At 39.0% G+C, this 13561-nt stretch overlaps 1 protein-coding gene across 2 annotated transcripts in view; it reads right to left on the reverse strand.

Moving 5' to 3' along the window:
- LOC110046684 (DNA-directed RNA polymerase I subunit RPA1-like) overlaps positions 1-13561 on the reverse strand; it is a 75392-nt gene that overhangs the window by 59476 nt on the left and 2355 nt on the right. For both annotated transcript variants that reach the window (XM_089286642.1, XM_089286641.1), the window contains exons 2-4: positions 3080-3552; positions 2057-2316; positions 581-739 (exon numbers count right to left, since the gene is read on the reverse strand). In XM_089286642.1, coding sequence (XP_089142768.1) covers positions 581-739; positions 2057-2316; positions 3080-3552 — 892 coding nt within the window. The remainder of the gene's footprint in view (positions 1-580; positions 740-2056; positions 2317-3079; positions 3553-13561) is intronic.

Consider the following 13561-nt stretch of genomic DNA (forward strand, 5'->3'; position numbering starts at 1 on the left):
TTTCAAACTATTTTCAGTTTCATTTGTTCCGGATATACTACACTGTGATATGATGCTAAGATACAAAGCAAACTAATTTGAAATCAATTTGAATTAAAATCTATTTTGAACCATATACAGCTACAAATAAGCTGAATGTCATCCAACATTAAACTAAAACAATCATGCATGCTCATTTTAAAAGTAATAAGATCGTGCTCATTTTTGCGTCACTGACAGTGAAATGGCAATCCATTTTGGTATTTTCTAAAAACAAATTCAAGGATCTTTAGAGGACTTAAGGATCTTGCCCATCCTCAATCATCTCTAAAAAACACTCACTAAGGATAGCATCTCCAAGCAAATACTTATGCTACACAAAAATAAGTACTCAGCCCTCTCAAAATGTTTTGCAGCAATGGTAGCATAACTGGAATATAAGCAACAAGGGCTATGTCTCCTTGTTCTGTACGTGTAGATGGCTTGAGAAATGGAATAAGAGTGAACTAAGTAGACTAAATAACCAACTTTAGGAATCGAAATATTATCTTCTGCTGGTACATTTTGAGAGGTCTGATAGAAAAGAAGTAATTTAACATACAAATAATTTCTTCCTCTTTGTTGGCTGTGTGTCTTGGCCTTCAGCTGCAGGTTTGTTCAGATCCTGGAGACAGCTCCTAACAAGCACACAGTCTTTCATGATCTTGTTCAGGTTTCCTGTCTGTGGATTCTCAAACTGCCTATCCCCAAAACTTGACAGCTACATTTCAAAAATTTCTTAAATTAAAAGTTGATCGGGAATATGATAACAGTTAATCCATGGAAATGCACATAATAATAAATATCTGCTTATCCCTAAAGTTATTTTAGATCACTGCTGGCTTCAGAAATACCAGGTGGGTTGGGAAGTAGCCAATTCAGTGACACAAATTTTACTCACATGCACATCTCAAGCATCTTTACGTGCATCTAAATGACCTTCCACAAAAACATCCAATCAATGCACGTGGTAACATTATCTGCAGAAGAACTGGATGCCACACCTTGAGGTGGCTCAAAACAGTTTCCAGCACTTAGATTTTGATGGGTCGTTATAACCACTCTTCATCACTTGATGCCACAATCATGGTATCAAAAAACTGCCCAATCATTGGTAAACACATTGTTATCATTTTTGTGACATAAAGTGTTGGAAACTGTTTTGAGCCACCTTAAAAAGCCTTAGAAGGATTCCCTTAGTTTGTAATAACGCCTATATAGGGCATAAACTCTCTTAAGCCCCGGCTAAATGATCGCAACATTGTTAGCCTGGTATCTGCAAGCCCTGGGCAAACGATTGCAATATTTTGATGCAATATATCACAACATATCGCAGCATTGTTGGGCGCAACATGTTGCGCACATTTGGCCATCCTGTTATGATGTGTTGTGACACGTTAGGTCTTGCAAATCAAACTAGTGCGCATGCCCTGGCACAACACTGTTGCACAAACCTGACCAAATGAGTACAGCATCATGCAAATCACAATATCCATGAGTGTTGCATGAATAATTTGACTGTTTTCGAACTTGAGCCAACAACACCCAACAGGTTCTAATAGGTCACAACAGGGTGGCCAAACACACACAACATGTTGTGCCCAACAATGTTGCGATATGTTGCATTGAAATGTTGCGATCGTTTGGCTAGGGCTTCTCTTGCCAAAAAAAAAACATTTCAATTTAACATGTCTTAATTGATTAAAAGTTGCAATTACAACAAGGACTTTATCTCTTATGCAATAAGAACATTACTGTAATTTGAATTCCCCAATTCACTTGCCCATTGGGTATAGAATACAGTTAGAATCCACAACCAAACTACAAAACAAGCCTCAGGCTATTAGACACAACTTTCTTTGCATGCTACGGTAAATGCCACTGTGCTGGTTATTTTAGCACTCAATTGTGCATCATTGTACAATTGTACCATATACACACTTACACAAGTCATTTTATTCATTTTCAGCTGTAGTACTGACAAATACTGAACTATTGATTAAATATCATTTTAACTAACTAAAAAGAAATTACTTACTGGTCTAAATTTTGAAGGAGGAACTGGAAAGACTTCTAAAAAGAACATGTCTGCTGAACAGCACCTCCTTTTTGCAGTTGGAGACGGATAAGCTCCGAAAAGAATGTTTAGAAAGTCACCATATCTTTCCCAGACTTTAAAAATATGCTTTTGGACTTCAATTGGAGTCAAAAACACTTGTACCATGAGTTTCTTCACTTCTTCATCACTTTTTGTTGCCAGAATGTCAGCAGTGTCTCTAGAGCTTGATGTTCCATTCTCTAAAAAATGTTATAAAGGATTAGTCTCTTGCAAACTACATGTAACCACTATTTTTCTTCACAAACAAAATTTTGCTTGCTTTGACTACATGTAGAAACTTCACACAACACAAACACTTTAGAGCCTTCCACCAAATGCCCTAACAATAAGATCTGCCTGTAAACATGTTACAAGCACTGTAGAGGTTACCTCAAATCCACCTGAATGAAACAGTAACATGGGTAACTTACTGTCAAAACTACCAGGCTCAGACAGGGCTTGAAAAAAACTTGAATTCCAGCTTGCTCTTGGCACAAGTAGCTCTCAAATTTTGCGTGACCTGCACAAGTCTTAGTTTGCTCTTTTAATGATTTAGTAGGCCGATGACTTGCTTGATCTCTTGCCCATCGGGCAAGTGAGAATGAAAAGTTACTTGCCCAGAAGGAAAATCTACTTGTCCAGGACAATGGGATGGCACTTTTTTGAGCCTTGTCATAATACCAAAAAACATGACAGTACTATTCCTGTACTGCAGATGTCTACATTTCGCAGATACATGTATATACTAGTGAATGTTGCAGTTTAAAATAATTTGGTTTTACACTAAAAAAAGTTTCAATTAGAAAGATAACAAATATATGTCAGTAATAGTTAAAAAGGGCATTATAAAGAAACATCAAGAGAAGATAGGTACCCTTGGCCTTCTACACAAACATCTCCTATAGCTGGTGATTTCCTTACATTTATTTAACATGCTAGACACTGGTTTATAATAATTCTCACCCTGACTCTGAAGTCTATCATCAGCACCAACACTATCCTCTGTGCCATTTGCTGCAGGAGCTGAATGTTTTTTTAAATGTTCATTGATTGCCTGTGTCTTCACCCATTTATTAGCCTCACGAGCTGACAATGCCTTCAAAAACACACGGCTGTTATATTCACTCCTAACATCTCGAGATGGTGCTTTACAGCCAGGACAATACCGTCTCTTGTTAACCATGTGGCTCCGCATGAATTCTTTGATTATCCGGTGCCTACAGTTTGTGACATTTTTAGCCACTGATTTTTGCAATGCCTCTTTTTGGTCTATGCCATTTAAGACTTTTTTGACATGTTTGTCTAGAGTTGCAATGCATGTATCTTCAAGTTGAAGGGAATTACTATTAGACTCAGCACCATTCAAAGCAGTAAAGACAATCTGTTGAAGTTCCTCTGCAACAGCAATTAAACCATAGTCCAGCAACTTCATCTGGCTACAAGATAAAAGTTACCAGATTATACTGTTTTACATACCAGGCTTCTAACATCCTTTAATTGGATCAAGTGGAGCACAATTCAGGGATTAATTATGCAAGTAATTTTCCAAATCAGATATGTGTGAAGCACAAGGTCGATTTGAAATTACGAGCTCAATTACTCCCTACATTGTACAACATGAGGTCCAATTACTAATTAATCGCAACTATGACAAATTTCAGAATTAAAAATGTCTTTTGAGAGCTTCTTTTGAGTGAAAACATCAGTAGCGCTTTTCATAAGTTTTGAAAACTGTAGGAAACATTGCGAAGGAAGCCATTAAAGCACACATAATTGATGTGTGAATCATGTGGACATCCAATCACAAAAAGTTCAAATTGGAGACCTGTAATTGGTCACCCATGTGATTGCACATCAACTACATGACAAATAGGTGAGCAGAGAACCAATCACGATCAAGAATTTTGTTATAGATACGATTAGAAAGTTAAGGTGAGGTGGGGAAGAGAAATGAATTTGAATATTGAATTGAACTCCATTGTTTTGTTTAGGATAATTACAATTTCTAATCAGTAAGCAATCATCACAGATGAGTGCAATTTGAGACTAACACTGCCCTTTCAACTGAAACTAAGGGACAGATTGATTACTTTTTGATCTTCTCATCTCCTTGCCCTTTTTCTGTCACAAGAGTTACATACCAATGGCTAACTACCAGTATTCTTTAAGTTCATTTCTTTACATTTCTGCTAGACCATATGTTAGGTTATTTTCTACTTGTTCAGCAAACTTCACATCACGTTGACTTTAAAGGATTGTTTGCATCATTTGTTGGTCATCACCACACATTAGATCACAAAGTGGATGGGTGTATAGATCATGGCTTATTAGAGGCATATCATAGTACTTACAGATACCAGTATCCTACCCTAACAGAAGCAATAATGTATTGATAGAGATACGACACATTTTCAAGAAAAGTGCTCTGAAAAACAATACTATTCAACCACTTTTCAACTGCTGCTGCTATCATCCAAACTGATGTGAATCAATTACACCCAGCCCATTTCATGAAGTTCGATTAGGCGTAGAAATTTTCGTAGAGCTCTTCAACTCTACAGTAGTATTTTGAATGTTTAAGCTCCATTTGTCTCAGATATGTGTGCACCATAGAGGTGTAGTGGCGTATAGTTATTGTAGCAAATATTATATCACTTAGGGAATGTTGAGTGTTATTACGGATTGCAATGTTTTAATAATTGTTTTCAATTTACAATTCTGTATTGAGTTTACCCTGACTATGCTCTACGCTATATGTTCTTCCATCTACGGTCAACGCACCATGCTCTTAAAGCTCTTACACTCCATGTTCCACAATCTACGCTCTACGTATTTACGAGTTTATCAGTTCAAGAATTTTTTACTACTCTCTACACTAGCCTAGAGGCTTAAACAACCAGTAGAGTGATATTATTGGGTTGCGAGTGTGAGTTTCTCAATCATCTGCGATGCTGTAATTTTTGTAATTGTAATTTATTCAGTGGCTTTCTTTATTATCTCATAATTATACAATGTATATTAGAGTGTTATTAAAGTGTTATTACAGTTTACAGTATTTTAATAGTCTTTTTAATGTACAATTCTGTATTGAGTTTTCCCTCTACGCTCTATGCTTTACGCTGTATGTTCTACCATCTACATTCCCCTCTCTACATTCTACCAGCTACTCTCTTCAATCTATGCTCTACGCTCTATGCTCTACCATCTACTCTCTAAGTCCATCTATGCACTACGTTCTACCAGCTACTCTCTTCGATCTACACTCTATGCTCTACCATCTACCATCTACCATCTACCCTCTAAGCCCATCTACGCTCTACTCTCTACATCCTACCAGCTACTCTCTTCGATCTACGCTCTACGTTCTACAATCTACCCTCTAAGCCCATCTGCTTGGAAGGTTATTGGAATATTTTAATTTTTTTTAATTTTTTAATTTTTTAACGAAGACTAGTGAGCAGCAGAAAGGAAGACTTCTTGTAGTTGTAAGCCTTTTCGTTCATTTCCGATGCATTTCATCTCTGTCTGAGACTTCTTCAGGGAATGATTACAACTAACATTGAACAGCATATATAGCACATAAGCGTACCTAAGTTTACTTCCCATGGAAGTGAATAACTGCTGAAACATGCTGTAAATGGACGTTACAAGAAATGCCTATGTTATTGCATGTTGTCCTATTTTGGGGGCCTACGATTAGCGCTAATTGTATGGCCCCCCAAAAACATACTATTTACACAGATGTGCTAAAGTAGTAGTAGATTTACAACTGACAATACAATCTAAATCTGGTTAAAGTCTGTGGATAACCAGCTTGATGTTAGTGGTTCTCAGTTAAACCATTAATTCAAACTTGAAATGAACAGCAATCTCTATGACGAATTACGACCCTAAAAACTAGCAAACAACATCTCCCCTTGGTTGCAAAACATCCACTAGGCGTTCAAAGTCACATGACCTAAGTTTTCACACTTCAAGTACACTGTAACAAAATGTCCTTAACATCAGTTAGCATGACTACAGTTAAATGTAGACTTAAAGACTACCTACCATTCTACCACTGCACAATTTACATTTCAGCGAAAGCCATTTAGTTACTGTATTTAACCTCCCCGAATAAAGGAAGTAAAAACCCAACTGGGTAACCGTGAAGCCCAAGGTGCTTCCAGAATTTCTCACGTTTCACTAAAGGCTTTAAATGTGGAGCTATTTCTGGTATGGCACATAAGCTTGCCTCTAATAAAGGCCTTCTTGTTGCTCACGGGATAAAACGACTCAAAGGGAATGTACAGATACTTATTTTAGTGGCTTTTGATAAATAGAAAACTGCAGAGAGCTAAAATTAGCATCGTTGTAAAGAAATAAATCGAGAAATGAAATACTACTTTCGTCAATAACATAGTACATAAGTTTGACACGATCATTCTTGCTATAGAGACAACTAAGAAACTCTAATAGGATTTCTTTGGGACCATTCCAAACAAAAAATATGTCTTTTTTTAATGTTTTAATGTTTTTTTTTTTAACCTTTTTTATATATATTGGGGGTCATACGATTAGCACTAATCGTATGGCTCCCAAAATAGAACAACATGCAATAACATGTGCATTAAGGAGTCTTTTTGCAACATCCATTTACAGCATGTTTCAGCAGTTATTCACTTCCATGGGAAGTTAAACTTAGGTACGCTTAAACCATTCCATCAAGAAGTCTCAGTTAGAGACTAAGCGCATTGGAAATAAATGAAAAAAGCTTACAACTACAAGAAGTCTTTGTTTCTGCTGCTCACTAGTCTTCGTTAAAAAATTAAAAAATTAAAAAAATAATCAAAATATTCCAATAACCTTCCAAGCAGATGGGCTTAGAGGGTAGATCATAGAGCGTAGAGCGTAGATTGAAGAGAGTAGCTGGTAGGACGTAGAGAGTACAGCGTAGATGGGCTTAGAGGGTAGATCGTAGAGCGTAGAGCGTAGAGCGTAGAGCGTAGATCGGAGAGAGTACAGCTGGTAGGATGTAGAGAGTAGAGCATAGATGGGCTTAGAGGGTAGATGGTAGATCGCAGAGCGAGAGCGTAGATCAAAGAGAGTAGCTGGTAGAATGTAGTGCGTAGATGGACTTAGAGGGTAGAGGGTAGAGTGTAGAGCGTAGATTGAAGAGAGTAGCCAGTAGAACGTAGAGAGTGGAATGTAGATGGTAGAACATATACATGTAGCGTAGAGCATAGAGCGTAAACTAATACAGAATTGTACATTAAAAAGATTATTAAAATACTGTAAACTGTAATAACACTAAACATTTCCCATGCCCTTTAATATTTGCTACAATAACTGTAAGCCTCTACGCCCGTACATAGAACCGTAGAGTGTAGAGCATAGATGGTAGAGGGTAAACTCAATACAGAATTTTAAATTGAAAACGATTAAAACACTGTAAACCAAATTAACACTTTCAATAACACTTTAATATATATGCGATATATGCGAGGAATATGCTACAAATTGAAATCAAATGTTACAAAATAGGCAGGTAACCATAGTAACAATACACAAGTTTGGCAAAAGCTCTGAAGTAGGAGGTAACGTGTCTTTCCAACACATAGGAGGAGACTGGTGACAAAAGCGTAGAGTCGTAGAACTCTACGAAAATTTCTACACCAAATTGAGCTTCATAAAACGAGCGCCAGAAAAACATTTAATTTCTGCTACAATGTCTTGTTTTTGTTTGATTCAGGACTTCATTCAGTGGCAGTTTTTGACCAGTAAATGTATAAAACTTAATCCAAGTCATTTACTTTCATCTAAATCCTTTTGTTTCAAAGTATAAGTGTAGATCACTGGCTACCCAAAAAAACTTAATTAATAATAACTTCATGCTGCACTAGAATGATTGTCTGAATAATTTCTGACAAATGAAACAAAGATATATACATGATTGTACTTCTCAAGTAAGTATAATACTAACTTGAACATAAAAATTGCTAATAAAAGTAACACACTTGGTAATAAATAAATTCACACTTTCATTCAAATTTCTCATGCTTGCACAAAAATGCTCCTCTGAGGCTTACTTTTGAAGAGAGAAACAAAATAGCAATTGAAAGCTTGGCTGCAAAAGTTGTCAAAATGCCTGACAAAGGCCCACAAGGGGACGAGCAGGCTTGGAATGAGAACTATAAGAAGCTGTGATCATCTCCAGTCAAAATTCTTGTCCATACACACAATGTTGTAAATTATCAATCAGATTGAAGAACCCTATTGATTATGTCGATGTTGCATCTTAACCTTCCTACTTTTAAATACTGGACATGTGTGCACACATGTAGCCACTATTGATCAGTACAAAATGTAGACTGCAGACTGAGAATAAAATTGTTCATATTGTAGACAAAAATTAATGCATACTGAGGTCAAAACCAAAGGAGGGCACATACTGATTTTTACATACCGGTACAAATAATTAAGAAATTGCTAACAAGATAAAAGATAAAACAACAACAAAAAGTAAAGAAATAGCCAGTCATAAAAACAATGCTTTGCTTTTCCCTGTAAAGATATGCTGTATATTCTTCACTCATATCAACATAACTTTATCTCTTTAATTTTTACCGATACTCTTATCCAAAATTATTTCTCACTTACCAAACATGTCATTATATCAATGTATAATACTGCTCTTTATGTGGACATTTACTCATACCATACGTTATTCATGTCTGGTTTACCCTGACATGTTTTGATAACTGTAGAGCCTGTTGTTATTCAAAACTGACATCTCACGTGCTGAGTGGGAGGACTATGGAGGATTGAAATTCTATTTAAGAACCAGTATGAGATTGTTGATGGGAGGGACAGTGGCCTCAAGGTTAGTGCATTCAATTCTGGATCAAGAAGTCCTGGCCGGGGTCATTGTGTTGTGTTCTTGGGCATGACCCTTTACTCTCACAGTGTCTCTCTCCACCCAGGTGTATAAATGGGAACTGGCAAATTTAATGCTGGGGGTAACTCTGCAATGGACTAGCATCCCATCCAGGGGGGAGTAGATATACTCCTAGTTGCTTCATGCTACAGAAACCGGGATAAGCTTTGGTCTGATGGGCCACTCGGCTCGTATACAGACTTTACTATGACCATGAGATGCTTGAATATGATGACTATGACCTTGGTGTATTATTTAAAAACAAAATATATGAAGAAGCAGGCAAAGGATAATCCCCAATAATGCAATTAATTTTCCGTTGGAAGATGACCGTGGAAATGCAATTGTGTGACACTAGGTATGTTAGAAGATGACATGTTATGTCATGTTAGACAAAGAAACAATTTTTATGTCTTTTATTCTCAGTCTGAAATTTGTGCCCAGTCTGCATTTTGTAGTCGGTGCGAGCATGTAGTCAATAAATCAGAGTTGAGTTTAACTTGCGGTGGTTTCACTTAAGGTTACAGTATACCTTCGGGTCGGCAATTTTCTTCAAATTTGGATTTTTGGGTCAAAACAGAGGTCGAAGAATAATCTCTAATTTCTGAAAAAAATTTTTGAAAAAGGCTAAATATTGGTGGAGAAATGGCGGTTTTACGTTTTCACCGGAAGTAAAAGTTTACCTCTTGATTGACAGCCCTATGGCACGTATGCAATCAATCGAGACGATTTTCGCGGGAATTACCTATATGGATGTCACGAATTGACTACTCAGTTGATCAGCATTGTTGTTCTGACTACCCAGCATTTTTGATATTAGGCGTGTCTCTACTAAGTTATAAGTAAACATAGACACGTTTAAACCATGGACCGGTTCGAAAAAGCGAAAACAGCGAAGAACGAATGAAAATACATCAATGAGTGAAGAAGCGAAAGTTCGCCACGCGGATGAAGCTATAGTTATCGTATAAGGTGGGCAAATATTCGTGGTGAGAGAAAAGAAAGGTTCTGTAAAAATTTTGGAACTTGACAGCAATAACAGGGATGCTGACAGAGACTCTTCTGATGAGTCCGATATCGACGAATCGTCGGACTCATTGAGACCATTTGAAATATTATCCATGCACAGTTGCCCACACACAGTTGCTCTCCGCGCTGTCTTTTATTTGTTTCCTTCGCTCAGCCACTCTAGCGTTCGTATCCTTTTTAGTCTTCCCCATTTTGCTAGACCAGCTTCAAGAAAAACCGAGCTACAGAAAAATTATCTCTCTGCCTTCGGTTCCTTGAGCGCATTGCGAAACACAAGAGTTTTTTAGAGATTCGCACGTAAATTTCACCAGGAGGTTAACGGTAATAAAGTTTCCCTGCACTGATTGGCTTAGGTACCTGAGAACCCAGTTAAAGGCGTTTGTGGGCGGAGTTTGTTCGCGAAGCAGAAAATTTTTCTTAGCGCTGTTTTCTCGAATAAATTTTTTCGCTTGAAGCAGACACTTTAAAGAGTTATAACTCAAAGGGAATTTGTTCAATTGCTCTTAAATTTGGACAGTGGCGAGTTTAACATATAAACTACAAAAGCGTGTCTGGGAATTGTTAATTTCGAAATACTTTTTCTTCGAGAGCGATTTTTGTACGATCACTCCACATTTTTTTAATCCTATTTCGAAAATGTTCTGTAACTTTTTACTGCAATCGAATATGCCAAAACGCAGACACGTTTTTTAAGCGCTTTGGGCCCTGAAACCGAGGAAAAAATTAAATTGGCGAAAAACGAAATTCGCTTTGACTTGTAGCTTTCGAAAGGTGATTCGGGCGCTCGCATTTAGTGGTCGTGAAAAATTCAACAATTCATTTTCTTTCAAAATTCTTGGTATAGTTTGATAGCCAGCTCCATAAGCTTTAATTTGGTATAGGGGTTTAGGTATCTACAGCTTAAACTGCACGCGCTACATCGCTTGCGCGCGAGACACCCCTGAAGGTATACCGTAACCTTAAACGGTACAACACCACACCTGGCGACAAGGATCCAAGAAGCGTATCCAGTAAGAGAATTCAAGTCCCAAAGCGTGGACAAAGCAATTCAAGTCCCGAAGCGCGAACATTAACGCAACTCAAATCCCAAAGCACGGACAAGATAATCCTGACAAACATTCGACAACATGGCAGTTTCGCTCCCGACTTTCCCGGCTTTCCAAGTGCACCTAGACGGCAATTTGGGTCCAAGGTGGAAGAAATGGCTGGCCAGATTCGAGAATCTAATTGTAGGAATGGGAATCGCAGACGTAAAACAAAAACGTGCTCTTCTGCTACATTACAGCGGTCCCAAAGTCGACGAGATCTTCAACACACTTGAAGACACCGGTGAAGACAAAGATTACAAAACGGCCATCGAAAAACTTACCGCTCACTTCAATCCCCAAGTCAACACAACTTACGAGGTCTTCAATTTCAGAAAAGCTCAGCAAAACGAAGGCGAGAGTTTGGACAGTTTCCACACAAGACTTCGAACTCTTGCGAAGACCTGCGAATTTGCAGACACCGATAAAGAAATCAATGAGCAAATTATTCTAAGCTGCAAGTCAAATGCACTGAGGTGGAAAGCACTACGTGAAGACCTTGATTTAACTGCTCTTTTAAAAGCTGGCAGAGCCCTCGAGCTCAGTGAAACGCAAGCTAAAGAAGTGGAGAGTGACAAAACGACAGTGAACAACATAAAACACAAAAAGAAGAGCGACAGGCGTCCAAAGAAAGGCAAAGGTCGCCGACGAGAGGAACACGGCGAATCACGCAGCGAGTCACACAATCAGTCACGCAAGACTAAGGAGTCATCAAAATGCAGAAATTGCAGCGGCGCTTACCCCCACAAAGACTCCTGCCCTGCTAAAAACAAGAAGTGCACCTCCTGTGGCAAGCTCAATCATTTTGCTAAAGTTTGTGGAACTGTTCCACCTGGTTCAGTGAAACGCGTGACAGAAGAAGAAGACACAGATGAGGAAGACTACGTATACGCAGTAGGAGAGAAGAAACAACCCATGTGCAGATTGGAGATTGATGGAGAATATGTAGAACTGATGCTGGATTCTGGAGCTTCAGTTAATCTCATCAACGAAGTCACCTACCAAAGAATTTACAAAGGCAAAGCAAAACCTCTAAAACAAGCCAAACGGCGAATTTTCTCTTATGGATCATCCACACCCCTACCCCTGCTAGGAACCATTCACGCCAAGATAACTGCAAAATCCAACAGCACATCAGTGACTCTCCATGTTGTTAAAGGCAGTTCAGGAAATCTCCTAGGATATGACACTGCGCAAAGGCTAGAACTCCTAAAGATTGTCAACCAAGTCGGAACCGACAAGACTAGTCCCCAGTACCTTGCGAGCGGTGAATTTGAAAATCTGTTTGGCGGCATCGGCAAAGTGAGAGGAAAGGTAGTCAAGCTTCACATAGACCCTGATGTGCAGCCCAAACAACAACCACACTGCCGAATCCCCTTTCATGTACGGCAAGACATGGAAAAGGAGCTGGAGAGACTAGAGAGATTAGACATTATCGAAAAGGTGACAGGCCCAACTCCATGGGTGAGCCCCATCGTAGTGGTCCCAAAGAGCTCTGGAGAAGTCAGATTATGCGTAGACATGCGAGAAGCTAACAAGGCGGTAAAGCGTGAGAAGCACCTAATGGCGACCATAGACGACCTGGTCGCCGATCTAAACAATGCGACCATTTTCAGCAAGCTAGACCTCTCCTCCGGATACCATCAACTTAAGCTAGAACCAGAGAGTCGCCACATCACAACTTTTAGCACTCATGTAGGTCTGAGGAGGTACAAACGTCTGATGTTCAGAATAAACGCCGCATCAGAGGTCTTCCAGAATGCAATTGAGGAAATACTTACAGGCCTACCGGGATGCAAGAATATCTCTGACAACATCATCGTGTTCGGAGCGACTACAGCAGAGCATGACCAGAATCTCTATGGTGTCCTGACCAGACTTCAACAACATGACGTATGTCTGAACAAGGAGAAGTGTAGTTTCTCAAAGAGTGAGGTCACGTTCTATGGCCATATTTTCAGCAGCGAAGGAATCAGAGCCGATCCTGAGAAAATAGAAGCCATCACCAACATGGGCGAGCCAGCGAATGTGAGCAAAGTCAAGTCGTTACTAGGAATGGCCCAGTACGTTTCTCGCTACATCTCAGAGTATGCTACAATCACGATACCGTTACGGGCTCTCACCAAAAAGGAGACACCTTGGCAGTGGTCAGACGAACAGCAACATGCATTTGACAAACTCAAGGACAGTCTGACTAAGAGTCATGTCATGGCATACTTCAATCCTGCCCAAGAGACCGAAGTGATAGTCGATGCAAGCCCTGTCGGTCTTGGAGGGTTACTAGCACAGAATGGCAAGGTTATCAGCTACGCGAGTCGAGCACTCAGCGATCGTGTGGGCTCTGGAACATTTTCATCTTTACCTTTACGGATCTGAGTTTACACTCGTGATGGATCACAAGCCTCTCCTAGGCAT

Source organism: Orbicella faveolata, unplaced genomic scaffold (assembly GCF_042242905.1).
Source record: "Orbicella faveolata isolate gen_17 unplaced genomic scaffold, um_ofav_v1 contig_14, whole genome shotgun sequence".
Lineage (NCBI taxonomy): Eukaryota > Metazoa > Cnidaria > Anthozoa > Scleractinia > Merulinidae > Orbicella > Orbicella faveolata.